This window comes from Marasmius oreades, chromosome 2 (genome assembly GCF_018924745.1).
Source record: "Marasmius oreades isolate 03SP1 chromosome 2, whole genome shotgun sequence".
NCBI classification, from domain to species: domain Eukaryota; kingdom Fungi; phylum Basidiomycota; class Agaricomycetes; order Agaricales; family Marasmiaceae; genus Marasmius; species Marasmius oreades.
Genome location: NC_057324.1, coordinates 2721252 through 2734632, shown reverse-complemented (window position 1 = coordinate 2734632; position 13381 = coordinate 2721252). Strand labels below are relative to the sequence as shown.

Here is a 13381-nt window from a genome sequence, read left to right as displayed (position 1 = left end):
ATATTATAATGAACGGTCGGCGACGCGGAACCCTCGCAGTGCAGACCGCTTAAATTCTGGCATTTCGTGGTGAGTTCAACTTGAATAAAGATATGTGAGAATGGTTCGACAATACAAAGTAAGACATACATCTGACGACCCATTCCTCAATCTTTCTTCCTTGTCAATCTCCAGACTATCCTCTGACTCTGAAAAGTCTTCCAATGCTTCCTGTCCAGGCATAGCATGACTAGTATCACTCGCATCTACCCCATAGAGAGCTTCAATAACCCTCCATTCTCTCGGTGTCGTGCTTCCACTCCATTCTCCCCCCACACCAACCGAACCTCGTCTATCGCGGGCCCATTCGCTGAACTTTGGTGCAACCCGTTGGTCTTTAATCAACCCTTCCATGTCATATCTATTCAATTGGGTTCTAACGACACTCCGTTTGAGGAAGGCTTGGTCGATTCGGTCGGAGAGGTTTTCAGGCGTTATGAAGGTATCGGATTGATGGTACAACGAGATGAGGGCCCGCTTTTTTTCTGGCGTTAGAAAAGAAGACTTTTTAGGGTTCGAGTTTGCAGAAGATGCGTATCTTCTTATTATTCGGGCAGGAGAAGGAACGCGTCGGAGGGAGGACGACATGGAGAGCAGTTACGTGGCTGTGCCGGCTCATGCGTCCCTCAGAAGTCAGTATGGACAGTTTATTTGGAGTTTCGTATATAACAGGACAAGTCGTGGAAAGTGAATGAGGGTTCTCCATGAGCGAGTGATTCATAGTCTGAAGGGTCAAACAAGCAAACGTTCAGAAGTGGAGCGTCTGACTTCCGTATCATGGAACAACTCCCGCCGCATTCCAAATCAAAAAAAATCAAAAAATCCGCTTTCCCATTCTGTATCCGTGGAGAGAGTCGGAGGCATCCAGTCCTCTTAAGTAGACGTACACGGTTTCATATGAGTACCAGTACAATAGAGCCAAACTATTCATATCAGAGGCGACTCTTCAAGCCTGCTTTCTCCATCAAAATCCTTTCCTTTTGCTTGCGCTCCTGCTCTTTAGCCACAACCGCAGGAGCTCTTCGCAACTCTCGCAATCCGACCTGTTGAATGTGTACCTAGAGAGAAGACATCCTTGTGTCAGACACGACACTACGAACAATCAAGATAATCGAAACTCACAGCGTCAGGTCCCTAGGATTCGAATTTCGGAGATAAGTTCCATTGAACGCATACACTGAGGATTCGAAAAACATACATCAGCAAGGCGCAGTGTTCGCAAGCCACTCCAAGCTTTTGCAAGAGTTTGATCTTGAGAAACACCCTCTCCGCCGTGTAATTGTATGGCACGATCTACAACTCGGAGGGCCATCGAAGGAATAACAAACTGAAAGTCTTGGTCAATTGCCATGATAGAACCATTCCCAGGTCATTCCTTTACTTTCGCTATTCCAATTTCTTTCAATGCACCTTTGGCTTTATACTTGTCGATCTGTAACCATCGTTCAGGAACGGTTGAAAGAAACTTTTTATTGAGACGAAACACACCATCAATGCGGCACTAAGGACGAGCAGTCTCGCGCCCTCAATTTCTGCACGCGACTTGGCAATATCGGCAACAACAGTTCCTGTGACGAATGAGAATGTAGAATACTTCATCTGGACTTCTAGGAACTCACCGTGTTCATGTAGGTACTTTCCAAATGGTTTTCGAGCAGGATCCGTTACCCGGCGAAGCATCGTGTTCAAAGCTGCTTGAGCGACACCGATAGACCGCATGCAGTGATGGATTCGACCTGGGCTGCAATATATTAGTTAGTGTTGACCGTCTTGTCGATATTTCTCAGTAACTGAGCTCACCCAAGACGGCCCTGAATGATCTAAAAAAAAGTTCGTATGAATCGCCCGTAACATATCAGAAAGGGAGGACTGAATCATTACCTCGAATCCCTTTCCCCATCCTAAGACCAGGTTGCTCAGAGGAACACGGACATTATCGTAAATAACTTCGCAATGTCCCTCCGGTGCATCGTCATACCCGAACACGGTCATAGGCCGGACAATCTTGATTCCTGGCGTGTCAGTGGGTACAATGACAATGCTTTGCTGGTGGTAAGCGCTTTCATTTCCAGGATCGCTCTTCCCAAGGACGAGGTGAAGTTTGCATCTAGGATCGCCAGCACCACTGATCCACCTATAGAATTCCTTTCAATTAGATATGGTGGAAACCTATTAGCTGGAACATACCACTTATGGCCGTTAATGACAATCTCGTCTCCTTCCCGCTTAATGGAGGTTCGGATATTTGTTGCATCCGACGATGCGACTGCATGATTTAAGGCGTAGCTCACAATATTCTATAGAAAAACACACCGTGTTTCTCCGTCATAGAGAAGGAAGACCGAATTTCGCCGTTTAATAAAGGAATGAGCCATTTCTTCTGCTGTTCAGGTGATCCATATCTCGCAAGTACCTCTTCAAGAAAGGGTCAGGGACTATTGTTCAGAAACGCGTGCAAATGCTGACCCATATTGCCAGTATCGGGTGCCGAGCAATTGACCACCTCGGACGCAATGTGGCCACCGCTGCCTAGAACCTCGGCCATAACAGCGTACTGAGAACTCGTCTTGAGGGAAAATCACCGACAGACAGATGGCCACGTACTTCGAGATTGGTGAGAGGAACACCGAATTCGGGATAATGTGCTTTACTGAGGAAAAGGTTCCATAATCCGAGTTTCTTAGCCTTCACTTTCAACTCCTCAACAATGGGAATGATTGTTTTCCAACGACGCTCGTCCGTCGGTAATTGCTCGTGGGCGACGCGAGTTGCTGGGAAGACTTCCGCCTAGCAGAAACGCTCAATAATGAATTGCTGATGAGACGGTTATTAAGGCGTACGTCGAGGAAATTTATGAGCTTTGTTAACGTTTCCTTCGCGTATGGACTGAACTTGTCTTCGACCTGCAGTGGAAATAATGAATAGAGCTCCTTTCATTAAGTCGTAGCTCACCATAGCCCATGACACTTCAGAAGTGAGCTCAACGATTGGATGGGGAGTCATGATGATACTTTGGAGAATTCACCTCGTTGGCCCTTCTTATGGGCCCCGGAGACGGTAACTTGAGTTGCCGAGAGCAATATCCGGCGCGACATACTCCGGTTCACCCAATCTCACGATGAGGGGTGGGTCCGTGTCAAATTGTACAAGATACTCAATAGATTCGCAAGATACTACTTCTCATAATTACATTGCCTCAAACCTTCCTTTGACCCTAGAAATTGCCCAAGGCGTCCCAGCAGCATAGAAATCCATCGGGTATACCCCTCCACTATCACCATCAACTTCGCGCATCCATCGTGGGTCACCACCTTCGTAGTAATCTCCCTTGTTTTCCGAAGTCAGAGTCGAGACGGCAAGGTTTGCTTCGTACGGACTCAGCAACGGCCTTCCCTTCGCCCCACTAGGCAACTCAAAAGCGTATCCCCAATCGATACTCAACCGCGGGCAGCTTGTTTGCACAAAAACCTCAATGGATGGAGGGAATAATGACAGCTTGGAGGGTGATAATTCGGAGAGGAGAATCGGGATGAAGGGAATCCGGTGCGCAATGGTGGATGGCTGCGTTTGATCTCTGTTTCGGCAACACGTAGAACTTGAAGCTTCGGCTTCGAGTGGTGTAAGGGTGGAATCAGACTGTGTTTGCGTGGACATCGAGCCATGTCCACAAGAACATGAAGTGTTACGTTCGATTGACTCCTGCAAATGTTCGCCGGCCTCAATTGGAGATAGTTGGTGCATGATAGCCTGAACGGATTCGATTATATTAATAACAGAATTTGGAAAGGCTTCATGCAAGAATGATATCAGCGACAGGAAAACTCACCTGCAACTGCCTGAAACTACCTTGCCTCCCTAACGTTCCCAAAATAACACCCCACATAGCTTTGTCGCCGGATGATCTGCTTTCTTTAGCTGACAATAATGTCTTTATACTTGACCGAGCTTTTCTAATCGCTCCTGCTCTAGTCAGTCGCATCAACTCGTGGTTGTATCTATCAGGAGACTGGAATTGAGAAAGAAGACCATATTTTCAAAGCAGCATTCACCTCTCTCTTGTTAACTTCTTCGAATAAGGGTCATACCGAAAGGCAGGAATGCTAGGATTCGCAATCATGATTGATTCTAGATGGAAGCGGCCATCGCCCAAGTAGATGAGCGCATCTACATCCTCCAGCCGCGGTGCAGTACAACCAAGAATCTCACCCGGAGAGAGAGGTTTCGATCGCGGTATAGTTGGAGCGTAGGCGCCTTTCCACAAGGCAACTTCCTTCGCTATGGGTGTTTCCCCGTTTGTATTAAACGACGAGCTCAGATTCTCCTTTAGCCTCTGAAGAGCGGCAACAAATTGGATGGTGGACACGAGAGCAAGTCGCGTCGGCGTAGTATCCGTGCTTTTGTGGTGTTCAGGCTCGGGGTCACCAGAAGTGGAAGATCCTTCTATTCGCAAATAGGGAGTAGCGGTCGTGATCGGTGCCCCTGTAGGTATGCGGCGCTGACGTTCTTCTGCTGCATGGGATAGAAGTTGATCGTAGAACATCTAGGAGGGAAAATATCTTAACGGGGTTTGCTCTTCCGATAACATAACCACATACCTCCCGCTCACAAGGAAAATTCCGTCGAATAGAGTGATGCAAATGATCGGAATCGATGGCGATCTCGACGAATACGTAGAGGGTACGTATGGAGGTTTCCGTGGTGGGGACTAAGTAGTAAAGAAAATCGCCAGAAGGAATTCTGAGAAGTAAGGAATCGTATTACTCACTCAAACACGAATGGCCATAATGAACCAACATATCACAACCCAACGCCTTTGCGGTATAATCATCGACACAACATGCGCCATACGTCACATCTCCGAGAATTGTACATATTGCAGAGGTGAATCTAATGAGACATTGGTCAGCTTGGATCGGTCTTCTCAGCGAAAGGATTGTATACGTATGAACTTCGGTTACTCACCTCTCAACGATATCAGCAATCAAACACGCATAGAGCTGCAGTCCCTCGGGCATTTGAAGAGCGATATTTGTAGCGTTGTTTTTCAGTACATGGTGTATTGTTTTGTGAATTTCAAGATTATAGTTTGACGGAAGCTGCTCATAACGAACCTCAGCATGAGACCTTTAACGAATTCGAGGAGACGCACTGCTTTGATAGCTTCATTCAAATCCGGATTTTCCAGTATTTCAAGCGGAATTTGGTTTCTGATGAGAGGAATACTGCTCGAAGTTGAGTGGGCTGCACCCTTGGATCTTGAGCCGACGAAACGACGTTTTGGCTTTGTTGCATCGCGTGTTAATTTTGCGGAATCCTTCGGGGATGAAGACTCGTTATGCGATGAGACCATTATCGTTCGCTGTCAAACAGGGCCTCCAAGATTAGCTAATTACTCAACGAATACGACAAATCTGAATCACCACGCCACACATGGAGTCGGAAAGCTACCACCATATAAGAGGTAAAGAAGATAACTTTGCCTTGCGAAGACACGGGAAGTGGGGCAGTACCGAAAGAAAACTACTGTTCGACATTCACGTACGTTCAGGTTGAGCGGGTAGAATAGAAGTACACCTAGTAGTCGAACAGAGACGCATAAAATATGTACACACGAGGCCCGAGGGAGCAGATTATCTAGCCCGACGGTGACGCCCCTCCAGTAACTGGAAGGAGTTACAGAAAGTACAAAGACAAGGAGTGATAAGGGATGGTGACATCAAGACCAAGTCACCGTTATCCAGCTTCAACTCCAATGTCCCAATAAATACGGTTGTTACAATGAAAATGAATGTGGAGATGGGGGACGTCGTGTAAGTATAATATGCGCAAAAGTGAACAAAGGCGACCAAGGTGGCAGAAACAAAAGGGTGGATAGAGTGAATAGAACTTGGTTGCAGCAATTTCCCCTCATAGATCTCAATTGAAACCGCTTCTCCTTTTCTCTTTATCTCTTCGACGCGAAACTGCAGTGGGCAAGAACGCATGTATCGTCGTTTTATAACGCTTCAATGTCCATTCCAACGAGGAAAAGGGTGTGTGAGGAAGAGATAAGAGGAATGAATCGAACCAACAAGCCAGCAAACAAATAAATAGATTTTTTTTCTTCGTTTGGGATAAGATGAAGAAGAAAAAAAAAGGAACTGGCGGGGTCAGAAGGCCTCCACGATTTCTCTCCTTTCCCTGGCATCCATAAGCATGCCCAAACCACCGATGGCCTTTCTTCTGATCCTCGTCGCAAAATTCTTGGGACCCAGCTCGTCTGCTCCTGAAGGTGGCCCGCGGGGCTGCCTAGTGGGCTGGCTCGCCATCCTGTGGGAAACCAAGGCCGTGTTGTTATCATTTGGGGGGGAACCGTATGGTTGCTGCGCGACAGCGATAGCAGAGCCTGGGCGACCCATCCCGAGACCTTCATACAACTTCTTTGAGGCTTCCTCGCGCGGCGAAAGAGGTATCTCGTTAGATGAAGGTGATTGAGGAGTGGTGGGGGACGAGTTCGATGCTCCTGATTTGGAGGAGCTTGTTGACGAGGTATCATCGATGTCATTTCCGTCAGATGAGTCTATGGTGACAGTCGGCAGGGGCTGTTGTGCAACAGGGGTAAACTGCAGTGGCTGAGGGCGGTTCTTTGTTACCGGCGAAATGATAAGAGGGGGGGAGGACCGCTCGGGCTCAGGAGGTGTCACCTTGACGCTCGGTGAGGAAACCGCACGGTTGGCACCGTTAAGGACGGAATTGCCTTTTCCTCCCCGTCTCCAGGAAGTTGCAGAATCCGATTTGGATGGAACATTCGAACCGCTGATGTTATTGGAACTGGAGCTGCCCAAGGAAGTTCCGCCGCTGATAACAGTGGTCGACCCATGATATGAGATATCACTTTGTTCGTCATGGCGGCTGGGGAAGTTAGTACGACTTCCGAACTTTCCCCCGATTGCAGCAGTCATGGGTACATAATCATCACGGACTGAGAGTTGAGACTGGAAAATCTGTTGCTGTTCACTGGCACGGCGCATTTGAGCGCTCACGGTTGCGGAGTGAATATCGAATGCGGTAGATAATGGGCCAGCGGTGGCGGGAGGGTTGTATGAGGCACGTCTGTTCTGCTGTTGTTGCTGCTGACGCTGAGCTTGAGCCATCAACTCGGCTTGGTACTGTTGGGCGGCCTAAAGTCAAATGGTCAGATAATTCAAATCGAGAACAATAAGATAACATCTGCCGCACCTGAAGCTTCAAAAGTTCCAACTGCATCATTTGCATCTGGAAAGCTTGTTGTTGAGCCTGGTTCACATTGTTGTTAAAGGCAGGACTGAAAGGAATGCTATTAGGATTCATGCCACGCTGCTGCTGGGCAAAACGATTATTGGGAGCATCGACGGCAGCAGTCATAGGCATGATATGAGAAGCACCATGGTGATTGTTGGCATAGATATTTCTAGGAGGCATTTCAAGGACCTGGTCCTCTTCTTCCTCTGGAAAAGAGTGAGATGTGGCTCTGGGAATGTTGAAAGTGGCCCCTGGGGCAGCAGTATGTGGGACTGTGGAGGAGACCGAGCGAACCCCGCCTGTGCGGAGTCCAGAGAGAAGAGAAGCTCGGGAGTTTGGTGATGGAGCAGTAGCCATGTTGTGTTGAGAAAGCGTATAGCGAGAGAGAACGATTAAGTTGGAAAGTGGATATTACTGAAGGAGAAAAGAGATACAGCTGGTGACTGTCAGTAGATGAAGACGAGCTAAATGAAAAGGAATACTAACTTGAAAGAAGAAAGAAAATAAGAGAGGGAAAAGAGAAGAGACGGTCCAGAGGAAAGCACCAAGGGAAGACGCAAAGTGTTATCCTTGCCAGCGACACTTGGCGGACTTTGAAATCAGGTCATCGCCTGCCTCTTACATAATAATGTATATTGCCTAATTAGTACTACAAGTGTTTCTTTGCGCTTGCCCGCACCCGTCCGTCGAACGCCTGGCTCACAATCGTCCTCTGCGCACTTTGAAATGGATTCATCATAGTCTTCACATAAACCTCCCATACTTCCACGAAGAATGACCTGATTCCCTCATCGTTTTTACTTTCATGAAGTAGCAGAAACTTGCTATCTGCAACAGCGATGCTTCAGTCAGCTTCCTATCTTTCATTGCTGGCGACCTACTTCCTGGTGTTATAAATGCCGAGACGGTCCATTCGTTGAATTTATCGACTGCCTTCAGATACCTGTTTCGTCCTTGTTACCGTTCAGTTCATGAACCATCATTTCCTTGTCCTTACATCCCGTTTTCTTTGCGCATCACATCTTCAATCGCATCTAGGCTCGCATTTGCAATCATTTGAATGACATGTCGATCCTGTCCTCCTCCTACTCGGACCGTTCCGCCAGTCGTATGCTGTGTAGCACTGGATGCTCCGGACAACGCAGTCAAAGTGCCAGCGAATGCCGAAGTTGACCAGTTAGGCAAATTGGCTGAAAGCGGTGAACCGATGCTCGCTGCAGGTTTCGTCGAGTAGTGCGTTAGGCTGTATATTGGAGTATCCGACGGTGAGAGGATGAACAGATGGTGTGACATTGTAGAGTCTCAAGTCTGTGTCACTGTGTGTCCATCGTCGCTCTCGTTTTGTAAATAATGACAAATATCGGTGGGATCTCATTCCGGTACACATGTCATGAAAATCCATAGTAGTACACCGACTATTTTTTTTAACTTGTTCGTTGAACGTAATAGCAGCGCAAAGTTCCGGATATCATAATGCAAGCATAGAGATGATCCGTTCGTTGTGTTCATGGGGACCATGGACTGGATGTCTGACCACCCACGCCTTTAGTAAGTAAGACTGGTTGTCCGCTTTCGTCAATGCAGAAGCAGTCCTCTAGACGAACGCCAATCTACACGTTGAGAATAAGTGCGAAAAGTCGAGAATCTTTCAGAAAACGTGATTTACCTCTCCTTCAATGTAAACTCCAGGCTCGTCTGAAAAACAGTTACCCGGCGTCAAAACAGCCTCGCTCCCACCGTTGAGATACGGTGCTTCATGATTTTCTAGACCGATCCCTAGAATACCAAAAGTAATTTTAAAAAAAACCCACAAATATACTCAAGTCAATACAACAACTGACCGTGGCCAAGACGATGAGTGAGGAAACCATCGAGTTGGAATTCCGCCAGAGCTTTTCGGGCAGCTGCATCAACCGATTTTGCGACAACACCCTCATGAGCTTGTGCAAGAGCTGCGCCCTGCGCAGAGCGCACGTGTTTCCAGATCTCCTGATGGTCGCTTGGGATCTGGGAATCGGGCAGCGCGACAGTCTCGTAAAGGCACTCAATCAGAACCGAATCAAATAACAACCTTACCCAAAACTTACCCGTGTAACATCACTCCAATAACCATGAAGAGACGCAGTGCAGTCAAACAAGGCAAAGTCGGATACGCCTAGTTGCTTATCGGTTCCGCCGCCATGGGGTAACGCTGCGTCCTCTATATATGTCATGTTTGTTCACAACTGGTGGTTAAGGAAGTCAAAAAAAACCTACCTCCGAACAACGTTATGCATGCTCCATTTTCCAATCCCATCTCGGTCAAAGCAGATGCTATCATGCTCTGAGCCTCGGATTCTCGAATACCGATGTACAACTGCTTATGAACTTGGCGGATAGTCAGCAGGTTTGCCTGCAACGAACGGATCAGAGGGTGTTCGAACTCGATGATTTGACAAAGGTATACCTCATTTGCACACCTCATGATGTCAATCTCATGAGATGATTTGCGCTCCCTCAGCTTGGTGACTTCAGGAGGAGCTGTTAACACTTGGCCTTTCTCATAAGCCTTCTGTAGCCCGTCAACAATAAAGAACCGAGTTGCGCTATCGATGTATATGCTTCCCTCCGGGAGGTCGATTGAATCTACGAGAACCTGGTAGGGATCCTGTTCTTCAGGCCATAGAATGAACTGGATATTGTCGAAGGGTATGGGGAGTATGCTTGCACGAGACTTCTCGAACTGGGGAGCAAGGATGGTCAATTTAGGTAGCACAGACCCAGCGTTGACCTCTGGTGATATTATGAGCAGAAGTGGACGCTCTGTAAGTTTCCACTGTGTGGTTGTGACATTTGTGAAATAGAGTGCACTCGCTCCTGGCTCGGCGATGTAAGCTGATGCGTTGGTGGCGTGGAGAGCATTAGCTAGATCTCGTTGCCTTCCATCAAATTCGCTTGCGGAAATTGGGGGGATGTCAGCGCAGTGCTTGGACTGTTTGGAGAAATAAGATGCGCCGGACTTGGATTTGCCAAGTACACGGTCCCATACATGAAATGGGTCTTGCAAACACCCTGCAGTCAATCCGACGAGTAGCAAAAGGAGCGTGATGATCTGTATGGGGTCACTTCCAAGTAAGTGGGTGATATGGCGTTGCTGAACCACGAGAAAGACGCAACTATAGTCCTAGTATTCGTTACAGGACCTCCAGGACGCGGTTTCTCAGAATGCTTCATCTCGCCAGTTAGAGATGGTTGTCTAGATGATAATCGATAAGCCCAGCAACGATACTTATATTTAATTCTTACCCTGACGTTTTGAGCACGAGGCAAACCGCTTCTTCGTCTCAGCCCACGATGTACCGGTCACCGTCGCCATATGCGCCCCCTCCAGAAGCCCTGTATAACACATCACCCTACAGCGCTGCTGCCCCAGCTTCGCCCTACACAACGTCTGCTTCATCTTCACCTCAGTCTGCCCAAATTTCCCCAGGATCGATAACATATACCACGTCTACGACTGCCGATGGAAAGATCATCTACCACCCATTCAAGTAAGCGTATCTGCAGACGTGAATGTTTCGATCGAAGACTGACTCGATCGTATTCAAGGGCTGTGCCAGCAAGGTAAGGACCTTTCATGAGCCACCAATAACCCCGCGCTGATCATCTGCGATTTGTAGTTATCAAACCCCTTCGGGTACATATTATTATTATTTCATTTGAGGGAACTCACTTGCGTACTTATTCCAACAGGAGTTGTTTCTGGCATCCAATGGGTCCCAGCAGAAGCTACCCAGATCTTGCCAGCAGGCGCTCAACCTGCGAGCACGGTCAGCCTACAGCAAATCTTTATTGATGATGATTAAACCCTAAGATCCAGGATTTCGCCGAAGCCTGGAACCGAGGAAATCTGAGCAAAGAAGACAAGAATGCACTCAAGGAATGGTGAGCATCGAATGCACATCAATCACGAATGTTATTGCAATCGCGTTTCTCTCTCCCGTAATTTAGGCAACGTGCTGAAGATAAACGTAGGAGGAAAGAAGAAAAACAATCAACAAAGGTTCTGCGCGAAAAGGGACTAGGTCAAACACGATTTGACGATGACGCTCTTCGTTATGCTCGCGAGCAGGATGCAGTAACTCGAGAGCGTAGGAAAAGCTTCAATCAGGGAGTGGCCTTTCCTGGAGCACCTGCACCGGCAGGGAATATATACACTCCCCCTAGTCCTTACCAAGGATACGCGGCTCCCCCCGCTGCCACAGGTTCAGGATACACCAGGGAGCGAAAATACAGCACCGGCGGCAGTATTCTTTCCGACTTGGACAATTCGTTCAATAACATGGGCATTGTAGATAGAGATCAGATTTCGGGGCCAGGGATAGGTCGCCCACGAAAATATAGTAACATTCAGGTTGAGAGTGGTGCAGGGGCACGACCTCTCAGTGCCTACGGTACCACCGGCGCGCATTCTCCAAATATAGGGAGCACATATGCCCCTCCACCTCGACCTCTGTCGAGAAATAGCGGCTATGGAGGTGGTCATTCTCCGATCCCTGGTACTACTTCTCTTCCCTATGCTCCGCCAAGGCCTCACTCCAGGAATGCGAGCGTGAGCGGAGCCTACCCACCCTACACGAATCCTTCTCCTGGCTTGAGATCTGCTGAACCAGCTGGGGGTGTATTTTTGCCCCATGGCCCCAGGCCCTCCTCGCCTTACGCAAATGCGAATTATCCTCCGACCGCTGCGCACGGTAGTGATCCTTACGCTCGCGGCTCGTCACCCTTTGCCTCTCCTGCTGCACTACCTACGGATGTCTACCCTCCAGGTCATATATTGGAGGGACAACCAATACCTCGATCTCGTGCAACAACCCCAATACCTGGGATGGCACCCACTGGCTACCAGCCCGGAGGAGCTTACCATCAATCGGTGGGTGGTAGACCTGTCTCTCCTCATCCTGCCCCTGCCGCCCCTACCACCATCACAAATGCTCCTCCTCAACAGCTGGCTGCTCCCGAGTGTTTCTCAAGGCCTATTAATGGCGCACACCCTTACACACCATTTGAAACAATGAAGATTCAGGATATGAACGATTTCTACGAATCTGTGCCTAGGATGCCAGCCGTCCTACAACCTCATGATGTTTACCCTGAAGATTGGTCCCGCTTAATGGGGGTAAGCGCACACTTTCCTCTTCAGTAGTGTTACTGAGTTGTATTTACAGGATCTCGCTCTAGCTTGGGCTGGACGGCTTCCAGTACCAACTGCCCCCGGGTCTCAACCTCCCAAGCGGGCCACTGTAACGGGATCTCTTGTTGATCTGTGGAACCATTCGTTTCTCAACCGTCGAGGTGTCGAGCTTGTTCTTTACAAAGGAAGAGAACGTCGCTCTGGCCCAAATGCAGGCGTCATAGATTTACATCTTCTCGTCCACGATGACGCAGATCTCTCTGATACCGAGTCTTCGGATGATGATGACGACGACGACGACGACGAAGAGCTGAGGTACAATGCAGCTTACGGCACGTATGCGGGTCGTCCTGGATATGCGCCTGATATGGCGGAAATACGGCAGAAGCGCCTGGCTGCGAAGGCGGAGCGCAAACGCCGTAGAAAAGAAAAGAAGAGCAGGCAAAGGGCACGGGAAAGAGAGAAGAAATACACCTTGTATCTGGCCTGTGTCCCACAACGTAGTGTTGGCCATCCTGGTGCAATGCCTACACCAACTGTTCCCAATTATACGCAAGGAGGTTCTACTGGTTATGGAGCTTACGGTGGAGGATTCTAATCGATAACAATTACGACTTTCCCCCTTCGGTGGATCACGGTACTAACGAGACAACAGCCCATGTAAAAACTATATTTCATTATGGATTGAATGGTTCTCTGGAATAGCACTTTGGAGGCCAGACCGGGCGTCTAACGTTACTTGCGAAATTGAAGTTCTTTCATACATCCCAAAGGTATACAAGTGCACTCCAAGCCATGATGGTGAGGGAGTGCAAACTGGAGTTGACCGGACATGAGATAATGATAATCGTTTGCAATCGATTATATCTAGTTTAGTACTGGTCAAGTCGAACAAGCACAAATAGAACA

General features: G+C 48.2%; 8 protein-coding genes across 8 annotated transcripts; 1 reads left to right on the top strand and 7 right to left on the bottom strand.

Moving 5' to 3' along the window:
• Positions 1-49: 49 nt before the first annotated feature.
• Positions 50-627, bottom strand: E1B28_004632 (uncharacterized protein; the record flags this gene model as incomplete). The annotated part of the gene is made up of 2 exons (XM_043149132.1): positions 50-79; positions 130-627. The coding sequence occupies 2 exons, from the start codon at positions 625-627 to the stop codon at positions 50-52; spliced, it is 528 nt and encodes a 175-aa protein (XP_043013736.1).
• A 344-nt stretch (positions 628-971) lies between these two features.
• E1B28_004631 (uncharacterized protein) lies at positions 972-3042 on the bottom strand (the record flags this gene model as incomplete). Its single annotated transcript, XM_043149131.1, has 14 exons — positions 972-1097; positions 1162-1173; positions 1238-1366; positions 1421-1471; positions 1528-1607; positions 1659-1780; positions 1840-1859; positions 1921-2173; positions 2227-2305; positions 2353-2454; positions 2506-2593; positions 2644-2826; positions 2880-2942; positions 2992-3042. The coding sequence occupies 14 exons, from the start codon at positions 3040-3042 to the stop codon at positions 972-974; spliced, it is 1359 nt and encodes a 452-aa protein (XP_043013735.1).
• Positions 3043-3225: 183 nt separating this feature from the next.
• Positions 3226-5389, bottom strand: E1B28_004630 (uncharacterized protein; the record flags this gene model as incomplete). Its single annotated transcript, XM_043149130.1, has 7 exons — positions 3226-3786; positions 3866-4034; positions 4089-4579; positions 4635-4744; positions 4805-4926; positions 5002-5135; positions 5189-5389. The coding sequence occupies 7 exons, from the start codon at positions 5387-5389 to the stop codon at positions 3226-3228; spliced, it is 1788 nt and encodes a 595-aa protein (XP_043013734.1).
• Positions 5390-5669: 280 nt separating this feature from the next.
• Positions 5670-6023, bottom strand: E1B28_004629 (uncharacterized protein; the record flags this gene model as incomplete). Its single annotated transcript, XM_043149129.1, has 1 exon — positions 5670-6023. The coding sequence occupies one exon, from the start codon at positions 6021-6023 to the stop codon at positions 5670-5672; it is 354 nt and encodes a 117-aa protein (XP_043013733.1).
• A 165-nt stretch (positions 6024-6188) lies between these two features.
• Positions 6189-7656, bottom strand: E1B28_004628 (uncharacterized protein; the record flags this gene model as incomplete). The annotated part of the gene is made up of 2 exons (XM_043149128.1): positions 6189-7199; positions 7258-7656. The coding sequence occupies 2 exons, from the start codon at positions 7654-7656 to the stop codon at positions 6189-6191; spliced, it is 1410 nt and encodes a 469-aa protein (XP_043013732.1).
• A 292-nt stretch (positions 7657-7948) lies between these two features.
• E1B28_004627 (uncharacterized protein) lies at positions 7949-8592 on the bottom strand (the record flags this gene model as incomplete). Its single annotated transcript, XM_043149127.1, has 3 exons — positions 7949-8127; positions 8181-8242; positions 8297-8592. The coding sequence occupies 3 exons, from the start codon at positions 8590-8592 to the stop codon at positions 7949-7951; spliced, it is 537 nt and encodes a 178-aa protein (XP_043013731.1).
• A 212-nt stretch (positions 8593-8804) lies between these two features.
• On the bottom strand, positions 8805-10512 carry E1B28_004626 (uncharacterized protein; the record flags this gene model as incomplete). Its single annotated transcript, XM_043149126.1, has 7 exons — positions 8805-8909; positions 8966-9075; positions 9141-9330; positions 9387-9499; positions 9556-9691; positions 9746-10390; positions 10456-10512. The coding sequence occupies 7 exons, from the start codon at positions 10510-10512 to the stop codon at positions 8805-8807; spliced, it is 1356 nt and encodes a 451-aa protein (XP_043013730.1).
• Positions 10513-10632: 120 nt separating this feature from the next.
• On the top strand, positions 10633-13328 carry E1B28_004625 (uncharacterized protein; the record flags this gene model as incomplete). Its single annotated transcript, XM_043149125.1, has 7 exons — positions 10633-10829; positions 10888-10902; positions 10959-10975; positions 11032-11108; positions 11159-11223; positions 11290-12457; positions 12507-13328. The coding sequence occupies 7 exons, from the start codon at positions 10633-10635 to the stop codon at positions 13068-13070; spliced, it is 2103 nt and encodes a 700-aa protein (XP_043013729.1). The 3' UTR covers positions 13071-13328.
• Between the last annotated feature and the right edge of the window lie 53 nt (positions 13329-13381).